Source organism: Rutilus rutilus, assembly GCF_951802725.1.
Source record: "Rutilus rutilus genome assembly, chromosome: 10".
In the NCBI taxonomy this organism is placed as follows: Eukaryota; Metazoa; Chordata; class Actinopteri; order Cypriniformes; family Leuciscidae; genus Rutilus; species Rutilus rutilus.
This window is the reverse complement of record NC_140215.1, coordinates 13,812,414-13,824,841: the sequence shown is the minus strand read 5'-3', so window position 1 is coordinate 13,824,841 and position 12,428 is coordinate 13,812,414. Positions and strand designations below refer to the sequence as shown.

Genomic DNA, 12,428 nt, shown 5'->3' with positions numbered 1-12,428 from the left:
ACAACACTGTCATTCAGTTATAGGTGACTGTCAACTATTAAAGAAAATATTTTGAGTTTGAAATAACTTGATTTTCAGTTAGCACATTAATGCATTACATTAAGTGCTGACTAAATGACTAGACACTGTCATTTTATATATTTTGTTAAGAAAATTATTTACTTTATTTTCAATTTCAAACTTCATATTTGAACACACGGTGTCTAATATATTTAAAGAACACAGACACGTTAAGCTTTTATTGGTGCACTGTATTAAGTTGATACTCTGACATCTCTATTTCAGTTTTTTTTTTTTACTGATGAGCTTTCCTTTACATGTCAAGTTACATTTAAAAGTTTTCAAAATTAAGAAATCATAGAGCTACATTTACTTCACATTTACTTTTTTTCAAGAACAGAGAGTGCCCTCTGCTGGATATTCACCAAAATACCATTTAACACTGTCAGGCAGATACAAGTTTGATTAGTAATGTCTGTCAAGTCTTTCACAGTCTAGTTTTGCAAATCACCAAAAATCACAGCAATAAATAGCCTACTCTTTTTCATTTATGCAGTCTGATACAGATCCTATATGAGTGATAATGATGAAGATACTGATATACTGGTTGAACTTTTACTTCCCGCTGAGCTTTAGGACGTCTCTCACCATAGCACCAATCCCATCAAAAATCAAGTGCAACTTCGTTTCACACATGAATGCAGGTGTGGTCACCACCTTATTCTTCTGGTCCACATGAGCTTCGTAAGGATGGAAGGTTAAGGTTAATTCAGAAAAACTAAGCTCTCATAACATTAATGAGAAGTAAATTAAACAAGACAAGTTGAAATCTTGACTTTTTAAGTCATAATTATGACTTGGTATGTAATGATTATGACTTTTTATCTTACAGTATGTCATAATTTTGACTTCCATGGAGAAAAGAAGAGAAGAGAAGAGAAGAGAAGAGAAGAGAAGAGAAGAGAAGAGAAGAGAAGAGAAGAGAAGAGAAGAGAAGAGAAGAGAAGAGAAGAGAAGAGAAGAGAAGAGAAGAGAAGAGAACTCTGTACAGTTAGGATATGGTGACTTCTTTAACAGTATGTTTGGCTCCCAGTGCAGTGATGGCTTGTGCAGTACCAGCATATGGCCACTTCCCACCTTCCTCCTCCTCATGACCCACCGTCACATCCACACCTGGAAGAACTCTCGCCGCCAGCACTGGAGATATACAGCACAACCTGGTGACCAGAAGACAAGGAGTCCACACTTAATGCGATATAATGCCACTTTGACTGTCAGGTAGAAGTCTGCTGCGGAGCTTGGGTCAGTGCGGGCTCTGTAAAAGTGCGCAACGAGGGCGCATATCAGCTGCGTAGGGGCAGCTCGCAAGCACCCTTATGAAACCTAAAATGAAAAATGTGACACCCTACAGTCTTGTACAGACATGTTCGCATTGGACACTGTAAGTCCACATAAATGTGCCATTTGGATACCTATTAAGTTCTGTATCGATTACAAAGTTTTGCTACTGACTTATAAGGCCGTAAATGGTTCAGCTTCTGTGTATTTAACAGATCTTCTATCGCCCTACAATCCACCTTTTTACTCCACTTTAAAATGAAAATTCTGTCATCATATACTCACCCTCATGTTGTTTCAAACCTGTATGAATTTCTTTCTTCTGCTGAACAGAAAGGAAGATATTTAGAAGAATATCAGTAACCAGACAGTTTCTGGTCTCATTGACTTCCATAGTATATTTTTTTCCTACTATAGAAGTCAATGAGACCAGAAACTGTCTGGTTACTGACATTCTTCTAAATATCTTCCTTTTCCGAAAGAAATTCATACAGGTTTGAAACAACATGAGGGTGAGTATATGATGACAGAATTTTCATTTTAAAGTGGAGTATCCCTTTAAGGTTACAAAACTCTGGACTTTTGGTTGTACCTAGAATATCCAAGTCCACTAAAGGAAGGAAAGCGTTTTAACATTTGGCTCCTAAACTCTGGAATAGCCTTCCTGATAATGTTTGGGGCTCAGACTCACTCTCCAAGTTTAAATCTAGATTAAAGAGACATCTTTTTAGCCAAGCATTCGCATAATACATCTCTTAACCATGTACACCAGTCATATCAGATCAAATGCAGATGATTACACTTAATGTAATGAACAGCAGCTATGCTAATTATTTTCTATTTGCTTCTGTTTTATCTAAGGATGCCCATCCTGAGGTATCTAGAGAGTACGTCAGCTCCAGTTTGGATCCAGCCTCTTATGAAGACTTCAGATGCCCGAACACCTGTGAAGAGATGACGTCAACTCCTGGACTTCAGATGATGCAAGCTCTGAATCAACATGCACCAATGCTAAATTTCAATACATTGTAATCGTTATGTTTACAACTTGTAATAATGATTTAAACAAACTCATTGTTTCTGCCTTAAATGAATACATTGTTAGCTAACTGTGTGATTTTTTACTCTGTGTACTTGGACACAGTCATCTCTGATAACAGATCACTCTAAATTGTATTGTAGACGCATGCATTTTTTTTTTTAGACTGCTTTGAAATGATATGTGTTGTGAAAAGCGCTATACAAATAACGGGCCTTACTTATCATAGCACTTGAAGTTCTTGAAATTACTGACTTAAAATGCATTCCTTATTTTGTACAACTTTAATAACCTTGCCAGCCATTGTAATCTGGTTCTGTTTTTTTAACCTATAACCTATTTTTGAAACCTATAATTTCCCATTTTTTTAGGCCTTTTTATTGTCCAGACCTCAGGAACATAAATTTTACTTAACTTTAAATGATTGCAACACCAACATTACAAGATATTTCCATATAACAATACATTTTTAACACATAAAAGCTCAGAAAGACCACAAATCAGTGGACTTTCCACCTTATTTTTAATGTAAGAGCGGACGCATCCATTTGTAAGTTGAACGTTTCTGGCCTTTGCTGTCATCCGCTTCCAGTTTTGTTATGTTGTTATGCATTTTCGTAATTATAAACACACTGGTTTGTAGCGCAAATAGTTTTACCGTTCACAGCACTTTGTTATTCTTGTAGTTATATATCTATAGAGGCTAAAGAATCAGAAGTCTCACATTCATATTCTCTTACTTCTGCGTTGTAAAATAAGGTGAATATAGATAGTAATTTATAACGACTAACCCAATTGGCTTTCCTGCTTTATGGAAGTCCTTTAAAACCCGCTCCACTTCCTCATTCACTTTACAGTCCTTCCCATCAATAGCAAATGTTGACCTGATGATGGTAAAGATGCAGAAGACAACAGAGAGATGAGGACTACAACAGGAATGTCAGTGGCAAATTAAAATATATCTAAATGCAAACAATGTTTATCAAAAAGTTTTTAGCATTGGTTTTATCTTTAAAACTTTTTTCTTTTTTAAAGGCAAGTCCAGTTTATCACATTTAGTCACAGCACTCACAGGTTTTTAGCTGCACCGAAACCACCAGGGAAGATGACAGCATCATGATTACTGGCACTCAGTTTTGCCAGGTCAGTGATGTTGCCCCTTGCGATACGCGCTGATTCTGATAAGACGTTCCTGTATAAAAAGAAAAGTTGAGCGAGTTAATAATATGTTAATAATTGAACTCTTACAGTAACAAAAACACAAAAGTGTACATATATGCTAAGGTATATAATGAATTGTTTTGACAGTGTAATCTTTACACAGAATTTCTGAGAGGACACTTCACCTCGACTCTGTCTCCACTGGCTGACCTTTGCCATGGTCTATCACATGCATCTGAGACACATCGGGAGCAAACATCTGAACCTCTGCACCTCCCCGACTTAGATGCACAAGGATTCTACATACACAAAAATACAGCAAAAACGAGTATTCACGCAAAAGAAAAGAGTTCAAGCAATAGCTTGCATAAAGCATAAATCAAAATAGCATAAAGACACACATTTGGGTTACACTGAGAGAGAAAAAATCTGAAATAGGACATTAATTGTGACATATTTTACAGTAGTAGCGAACTCCTAGCAGGGGTATCCAATCCTGTTCCTTGATGGCCACTGTCCTGCAGAGTTAAGCTCCGACCCCAATTAAACACAACAGAGCCAGCTAAACAAGGTCTTACTAGGCATATTAGAAACTTCCAGGGAGGTGTGTTGAGGTAAATTGGTGCTAAACTCTGCAGGACAGACAGAGGCCCTCCACGAGCGAGTTTGGACACCCCTGTCCTAGGCCCTAAAGTCAAACTTGGCATGAAATCCATGCAACAAAGAGACCTTCTGTCCCTTATAGAAGTAGATCCGCTTAGTAACTAAAGAAAGAAAAATAGTATAGAGACATAAAAATAAAAATAAACTAGTAAGTTACTCACGCTGATGCCTCATGGATTTCAGTGCCATCATAAACACCACATCCAGACAACACCTAGTGAATAAAAGATTAAAAGTTAGAACTCAGAACTCTTGTTGGCGTGTGTTTTGTGACGAGCTGGAGCGCAATAAACAAAAACATATGAAAAGTCTTCCGGATTACTTAAAACCGATAGATCAATGTTCAACTGTCTTAAAGGGATAGCTCACCCAAACATTTTAATTTGGTCATTACTTACCCTCATGTTGTTCCAAACCTGTATGGGGCTCTTTCTTCTGTTGAACACAAAAGAATATATTTTGAAGAATGTTGGTACAGTTGACTGCACCCATTGACTTCCATAGTAGGAAAAAATACTATGGAAGTCAATGGATGCTGTCAACTGTCTGGTTCCCAACATTCTTAACAATATCTTATTTTATGTTCAACAGAAGAAAGCAACTCATACAGGTTTGGAACAACATGAGGGTAAGTGATGACATATTTTTTGGGTGAACTGTCACTTTAATGATACTGGCGGCTGGCTCTACTCTCATGTCACCAGGGACTCAGCTCGCTTTTCTCCTTTATCGATTAGTTAAACAAGAACTTCAGTATGAATAATACTGTCATATTGTTGCTGTGTTCATACTCCGCTGCCCGTCGGTGTTTATTCTGAGATAATTAGCAGCTACTCCCTGACAGTGACTATTTTCTCGTAACGTTACATTACATGTATTATACAAGTGTCACTGATTTCTAATGTTGTATGCAAATGACCAACTTACACAGCCGGGTGACATGAAGCGCCTCTACCAGAACTGAGAAAGAACTACTTTCAGAACACAGTAAAACCCCCAGTGAAATGCAAATGTTCATGAAATCTATTAATTTCACACAATACAGCTCTAAAATGGGACACTAAAACGTGTAACGTTAGGTATTTTGACATCGAGCGCCAACAACAGTCACGTGCAACGCCAGTTTGGGTCTGCATAACTACTTACAACAGCGACTTTTGCGCTACTGCAGTTTGAAGATGCATGAAACTGAGCAGCAGCCGCATATCTGAAGTGGGCAGTACGGAACAGCGAGCGCAGAGCAAACATGGTGTGGAGCGAGGAGGACATGGAGGACCAATGCCTTCTTCGCCGTTACTGATGGATGGAAAATCATAGAAACATATCGCCACCTACAGTTTACTCTGCGCCCACCCACAATCTAGGACTTAAAAATGTGCTGCACTGCATTAATAACAATAACGTGTCAACGTAATTATATAAATGAGCATAACTTTATATATACAAATGCTATATATATGTGTGTGTGTCTTCATTAGATTAAAGACTGCCATAACAACCTTTCACCATTTTTTTTTATTTTAAAATTATAAAGTGAATTCTTAGATACATGAAAAAAATATTACAAATACAAAAGTGCAAGCTAAATCTTTTGCCAAGTGCCAAGTTCTCTTTAAAGGTGTCCTTAATTTCCACTTATCAAAGAACAGCATCATAACATCTTGAGTAAATGTTTGAAGTTATTATTTCTAGATTTATGTGGTTCTTATTATTAACTTATTAATATTAAATTAGGGAAACGAACAATTAGGAAACTGGATGCACACATAACATAAAATAGAAAATATATTTCTTATAAGTGTAAAGCAAACTGTGGGACAGTTTCCAAAACAAGACATGTCCCTAAATGGAATTTTAGCAGGGAATTTCCACAAACACCATCTTAACTATTTGGTGGTAAACTGTACGTACATGTACAAAATAAACTCCAATGACACCCCATTGCAATTCTGAGCAAAACATCTGGGATTGGTGCAGCAAAAATATACTAATGAACAACAGACACTTAACAATTATACAGAATGCACAAACTTAGACAGGACTTTGCCTGCACTCTTGAGGCGCTCCAGTCGCTCTTTCAGTTCTTTCCTTTTACGTGCAACAGCGGAATCTTCTTGGATCAGCATTCCTGGATTGTTCCCTCCAATCATGGCAAGCATTGCATTCTGAAGCTCAGAGATGTACTGGTCCAGCATGTGATACTGGACTATCAGTGGAACTTGATTAGCCAGACGGTCAGAAGTAATCTACAAATACATACAAAGTACATTCAAATACATTGTAAACCATAATAAGCTAAATTAATATTTATTTCAAGACTCTGCCGCAAATAATTTAACCTCTCCTTGCATATATGACAGGAGAAGGTGATGTGTTTTTGATGTTAAAATATTTCCGCTATCAGAGACAGCTACAAGAAAACCAACCATACGTTTTTGGAAAACAATCATTATTCTTGCAATTGCAAAGTGGCAATAGTGGCAAAAAGATTACGCACAGAGATTAAAGAGAAAATACCCCTAAATCTTCAGGTATGTGAACAGATGCATAAATGTTTCAAATGATTACCGTAAAATAGGCAGTGAGATGTTGTGTCATCTCGCGTACATCTGCACTGATGAACTGCCTTTGCACAAGAACTGTTTGACTTTGTTTTACAGTGTCAAGCTGATTGCTGTACAGATGGTCTTGGGAGTAGACAATCCTCTCCATCTTAAATTGAGACTGTATTTTCTCCTCAGCTTTCTGAAACTGCTCATCGAGAAAATCTTCAATTGGATCTTTGGTGGCCCTTAATAGGTGAGAGAAGGCCTTGAAATGAGAGCTAACAAGGCGGTTCACACAGGAATGAACAATGTCTGTAATAAAGGACACAAGAAAACAAAACAGCCACAGTTACAGTAAGACACAACATAGCATATTATATGCATACTTGATATACGTCACCGATTTTCTGCATTTGAATTGACTTTTTAGCATGCAACACTGCAAACCATCTTGAAATACTGCCATTCACCTGAGACATCTTTGAGCAGCTTTAAAGCAGGTTCTACCAGCTCCTCAATGTGTTTCTTGACAATGTTTTCGAAAGTTCTATAGTTCACAAATCCAGGAAGCTCCTTTCCTCTACGAGTCCTAACATACTCTTCTACCTCATCTCTGAGGGTTTCCTCCGCTAGAGAGAAAAGATGAAAGAAAATCATGAAGTACACACCCCTGCAGCACAAAGGGTTAAACTCAAAAAGCATGTATATTGCATGCCCACAGAGAAGTTTTGATGCTGCACAGAAGTGGCCTAAATTAATTCATGAAGGAACTCAAGAAATAATCTCACAAGCTTGATGGTTGATTGACATTAATTGTCGAGAGACAACAAGACACACTGATTGTCCTTTAAAGGCTACAGTGGCTTGGTAGTGTAAAGACACAAGGAGCCTTAACTGGGTGAACTGCTTTCCTGTAATGAGATTATTGTAGAACAGAGTTCCATTCAAGAATCCAGTCTTCCCTCTCATTTATGTCATGGTCAAATGTTCACTGATTTATTAAAAATTGAAATGTCTAGCACTAACCCATTATAAACTACCTGTAGTGTGCCAGATTTAAACTTTCTGTAAATTAAAGATGTAAATAATACATCATATTATCAGAGAAAGTGCAAAATAAAGATAATAATATTAAAACAATATAAACTGCACAAAGCAACATTACTGTCACTGATCATTTAAAATGTATGCTACAATGTAAACAATATATTATTTATAAACACACTCTTTATGGTTTTGTCATCCAGAACGCGTTTCCATCTTCCATATTCCTTCCTGATTTTGGTGAAGACCCTCATGTCTGAGCTTAGATCTTCTTCTGCCCTTTTTACTCCTTCAAGGGCATCACTGAACTGGCGAATTTTCTGCAGAGTGCAAATCTCATCAGGTTATGAGATTTAAAAAAGGCCACATAAAAACATGTGGGGTGCAAGATTTTTACCATAATCAGAAAATTGCTCCTCTCGTGTTCATCAGTTGGAACTCCATCTCCCAGTGCTCTAAGATCCGCAGTCGTCTTCTCTAATTTCATCTCAAGTTGTTTCTGCAACTGTGGCAGCGTTTTCTAAAGGTAAAGAAATTACACGAAAATGGAGACATTAGAAAGCAAAAGGCAATCTAGAATTCTGTATCCTATTCTGATTTTTCCCCTGGTTTCACAGACAGGGCTTAAGACTAGTCCTAGACTAAAATGTAAGTCTGAGCTGTTTCCACTGAAATAAACTTGCACTGACTGATCTTAAAAATATATCAGTGCCTTTTTAGTTTTAAGATGCACATCGGTAATGTTTTTTTCTAAGCATGTTTATAAAAATTACTTAAATGTCCTAATTGATCTATGGTCTAATCCTGGCTTAGTCTAAGCCCTGTCTGTGAAACTGGGCCTTAGTCTTCTATACTTTAAGTCATTTACTCTTTTCTGTCAATGTCTCTGCTGTAACTCTTTGTTAGGGCTGAGTGATTAATCAAATTTTAGTTTTGATTTATTAGCTAAATATTATACTGTTAGACAGACTTACATTTAAAACTTAAAGCATTATTTCATTTTGTATACATTATATTTGTCCTATTTATAATTTGAATCTATTTTAATTGTATTAATGACTGTCTCATTGTCTTCAATAATTATTTGAGGACTTTTTTAACTTACATTAGTTTAGTATTAGTCTAGTATTAGTTTCCGCTATGGTATCGAAATTGGTATAGAGAATTGTGACATTTCAGTGGGATCTAAACTTTTGATATCATAGCAACATAATTTCCTTGTGAAAAAAAAAAGAAGAGATTCACATAGGATTTTGGCCATATAACCCTATCCTAATTATGATAAATAATGGTGATTTCAATATTGATCAAAATAATCGTGTTTATGATTTTTGCCATAATCGAGCAGCCTTTCTCTGCATACGCACAGTAATGTGTTCAACCAATTCTTTTGTGAGTCTTTCTGCAAGAAGGGGTACTGTAGCTTTTCCTTCCTCAAGAAGAGACCTGAAGGGAAAGAATGAATTTAAAATAATGACAAGGAAGTTGAGGACTGCAGCATAACTACAGCATTTTGCATACGTTTTATGAGTGGGTTATGTGAAACATTGATAAATATATAAACAGTGTTGTTGTTGTGAAACAAAAGCAGTAACACATACAGAAAAATATTACTAAAATATAACGTGAGATGAATGTCATGAACATTATATATATATTAGATTATATTTCACAAACATCTTGCCTGCATATAAATCACACCATTGTTTTTCTTCCACAGACATGAAATGGCTCATGCTTCAATTGTGAGAGAAAAGACTTGCCTGAAATGAGCATGTTCATCAAAAAAAAGTCTTTCTTTTTCCAGCGCTTTGACCAGATCAAGCTTCTCATTGATGTCTTGCTGGCCTCGGCACTTTACGATCATGTAGCCCTTCTTCAGTTGTATCACTTGATTATTGACTGTTCTGACCACCGTCTCCTCCATGCCTTTGTCCACTAAGTCCGGTTTAGTCAGAATACCTGCAGATATGAATATTTGTCTATACACTCTTATCAGTGTTTTATTTTACTATCAAGAAAACAGGAACAATGTATTTGACAATACTTCACTTATTCAGTGAAATGTTACGTACCCAGGGTCCTTTGTCCGGTTGAATCTACTTTGAATGCCATCTGCAGTGCCTCAGTGGTGGCGATGTCAATGTTTGCAGGCACCACAACCAAGCTGATGGTTTCTTGTCTTTTAATGAACTTTTCAATTACATCTTTTATCTGTTACAGAAAAACAACATTAGTAATTTTGAAGGGATAGACTTTATTCCTGAATAAAAAAAATATACGTTTTTGGTTTGTATTTTGACACACGTTCATTATAAATGGCACAGTCCAACCTGACATTTTATTTGAAATTCCTATAACCATAATAACCACCTGCTCCAGCATTTATGTTTAAAGGTTTAAGAAACGGTGTGTAAAGGAGCTGTTATCCAAAATATTGGAACGCTGTAAACATTTCAAAACATTTACATATACCGTACAAATAGTGTCTTACTTGTTTCTCGATGTCTTTTGGCTGGTTGCCAGTGGCAACTCTAGCAATGCCTGGCAGATCAATCAGAGTGAGATCAGGGACATCACTGGACTGGATCTCCAGAGTGATCATCTCATGACTGATCCCTTCTCCCTTTCCAGCCAATACTGTCTGAGCTATAAAACAATACCATGTCACAAATATCCCACAGACGACAACACAATTAATTCAACCATTTTAAAGACTCAGTAAACTGTATCTGTATACACTTAAATGTGTAGGCTAAGTATACAGACCATTTAAGACAGCATTCTCTATTTCAGAAGGGTCCTTCAGTTGCTTTATTTGATCCTTATATGACAGCAATCCATGCCAGTTGTTGTCCTTCGTAATTTTCTTCAGTTTCAGTACCAGAGGACAGCGTGTTACAATACCTGTGTTTTAAATACTAGATAGTCAGTTTCTTATTTGAACAGACTTCCTTACAATTGAAATGTTCTAATTACAAATAAGACTAAAGTAATTCAAACGCTTAAGTAATACAGTATAATACAGTATATAAATTCAGATCTATGATTCAGACAGATGAACGATAGATAGAATTGTGCTCATATTACCTGTTCCCCTAGGTAGTGCCACTCCAGACAGGGCTTCCAACACAGAACTCTTTCCTGAGCTCTGGTCACCTATGACAGCAATAGCTGGCAGGTTCAGGTCCTTTTCAACACCTAATGACCTGAGAGAGTCCACTAGGTCAATGCATGGGCGGACCTTCTCTTCATAGTGCTGGCTAAGACCATTAATCTTATTTCCTCCCTTGCCTGGAGACATGTCTGCAAAGAGAAAAACAGACAGTAGTTCAGTTCAGAGTTCTTATTATGTGGTCAACGTTTTATTCAAAAGTTGTTTATAGAGTAATTATGGATAAAGCACGTGTTAGGGCGTTGTTGTTGTTGTTGTGCGAATAACTCCTATTTGAATTTTAATAACCTAGAGTCGAATGCAGTGCTATCAGTTTTAGAACTGTTTTCAAACACAACTCAACGTGAAAGTCTATCAAAAAACAAGAAAACAAAAACGCAGGTAACTTATACGTACTGGATTCATCAACGGCTCAGCTGTGAAAGATGTTACGCGCTAGCACGCAGAGTTTTACTAAAACTTCACAACGTGGAGAATTTTTGAATATTTCACATTTTGTTGTGCATTCAACAAAAAACAACTCTTTGTCGAATGTCGAAAAGTGTCTCCAATTTCGCTCCGGAATGGAGTTTGTCTCATCAACAGGCGGGAAATGGGATGTAAAAAAAAACCCCGGGGTGGATCCCTATAGAACTCTTTTATATCTCTGTCACTCCGGTCCAGTTATTCACCGGTCCGGGCTGAATGTGTTCATGTGTATGTAAAGTGCATTATTAGAGCTGAACATTATCTACCTATATATCCATTATATTATTCACACTGTACAGTACAGACTAGTCATTGACTGTAGTCAGGTTAGACGCCATATTGAATCTAAAGCGGATGAGACTGAGGCTGCTTCATGTGACTCATGATGATAGTACACAGGGCAACTTTTTGAGCAATGTTGCTGGGCAATCTAGCCGAGCGATTGTTGCTTGGGCACTTTCCCATTGAAAATGGGCAATCAATTTAGATCTGGATAATTTAGATCGGTCGTGGGCCCTGAGCTCAAAAAGTTGCCCTGGCTGTGTATCATCACCTTGAAATGCTGTGTTCGAAATCGCCCACTAACCCACATTCACCATTCCCTACATTAGTGGATGAAATCAAGTGAGCGAATTCGGACACTGAGTGCGCAGGAAGGGCTACCGCTTGTGCATAGTTTACTTTGTGCTTGCTGTTTAATAATAATCATTTGACTCTGCCATGGAAACTAGCATGTATAGACATGCTAACAATTTAATAATTAACAATTAATTTAATAATAACAAACAATTTAATAATTAATTAAAAAGTAGTTTACCTGTATGATGTTTCGCTGGACCAGCGCGGTTTGGAAAATGGATGGATGATTGAATCAGCTGCGTGCGCCATCTCCTGGCCGACGCGGGAATTTACTGGTGAAAAAACGAGCCACGAGCCGTCGCTCAATCGTTGACCAATCGTAGCTCGTAGGCTTCTGGTAGGTAGGGATGTAGAC

The 12,428-nt window shown here is 37.2% G+C and overlaps 2 protein-coding genes across 3 annotated transcripts; both read right to left on the bottom strand.

Annotated features, from left to right (window-relative positions):
* Window positions 1–152: 152 nt before the first annotated feature.
* Window positions 153–5,545, bottom strand: gatd3 (glutamine amidotransferase class 1 domain containing 3). Its single transcript, XM_084421451.1, has 7 exons — window positions 5,348–5,545; window positions 4,363–4,415; window positions 3,724–3,837; window positions 3,450–3,569; window positions 3,169–3,261; window positions 1,061–1,217; window positions 153–744 (listed from the first exon to the last, which is right to left on the bottom strand). The coding sequence occupies exons 1-7, from the start codon at window positions 5,468–5,470 to the stop codon at window positions 616–618; spliced, it is 789 nt and encodes a 262-aa protein (XP_084277577.1). The 5' UTR covers window positions 5,471–5,545; the 3' UTR covers window positions 153–615.
* A 151-nt stretch (window positions 5,546–5,696) lies between these two features.
* Window positions 5,697–12,321, bottom strand: LOC311298633 (interferon-induced GTP-binding protein Mx). 2 transcript variants are annotated; one of them, XM_084421726.1, is made up of 12 exons: window positions 12,252–12,321; window positions 10,882–11,097; window positions 10,561–10,698; window positions 10,286–10,440; window positions 9,867–10,005; window positions 9,555–9,753; window positions 9,159–9,237; window positions 8,189–8,311; window positions 7,973–8,111; window positions 7,218–7,376; window positions 6,770–7,059; window positions 5,697–6,447 (listed from the first exon to the last, which is right to left on the bottom strand). In XM_084421726.1, exons 2-12 carry the CDS (start codon window positions 11,093–11,095, stop codon window positions 6,214–6,216), a joined length of 1,869 nt encoding a protein of 622 aa, XP_084277852.1. In that variant the 5' UTR covers window positions 11,096–11,097; window positions 12,252–12,321; the 3' UTR covers window positions 5,697–6,213. The 2 variants fall into 2 exon arrangements, with proteins under 2 accessions (XP_084277852.1, XP_084277851.1); XM_084421725.1 differs by lacking the exon at window positions 12,252–12,321 and adding an exon at window positions 11,363–11,580.
* Window positions 12,322–12,428: the final 107 nt, after the last annotated feature.

Bases quoted from the DNA above. Each gene is read 5' to 3' on its own strand.
- gatd3 (XM_084421451.1), bottom strand. From the start codon at position 5,470: ATGTCCTCCTCGCTCCACACCATGTTTGCTCTGCGCTCGCTGTTCCGT. The intron at 3,838-4,362 runs GTGAGTAACTTA...TTGTGTATGTAG, and splicing joins GAAATCCATGAGGCATCAGC to AATCCTTGTGCATCTAAGTC. The intron at 1,218-3,168 runs GTTAGTCGTTAT...TCTGGTCACCAG, and splicing joins AAAGCAGGAAAGCCAATTGG to GTTGTGCTGTATATCTCCAG.
- LOC311298633 (XM_084421726.1), bottom strand. From the start codon at position 11,095: ATGTCTCCAGGCAAGGGAGGAAATAAGATTAATGGTCTTAGCCAGCAC. The intron at 10,441-10,560 runs GTCTGTATACTT...ATTGTTTTATAG, and splicing joins AGAGAATGCTGTCTTAAATG to CTCAGACAGTATTGGCTGGA. The intron at 6,448-6,769 runs GTAATCATTTGA...ATGTATTTGTAG, and splicing joins ATCTCACTGCCTATTTTACG to ATTACTTCTGACCGTCTGGC.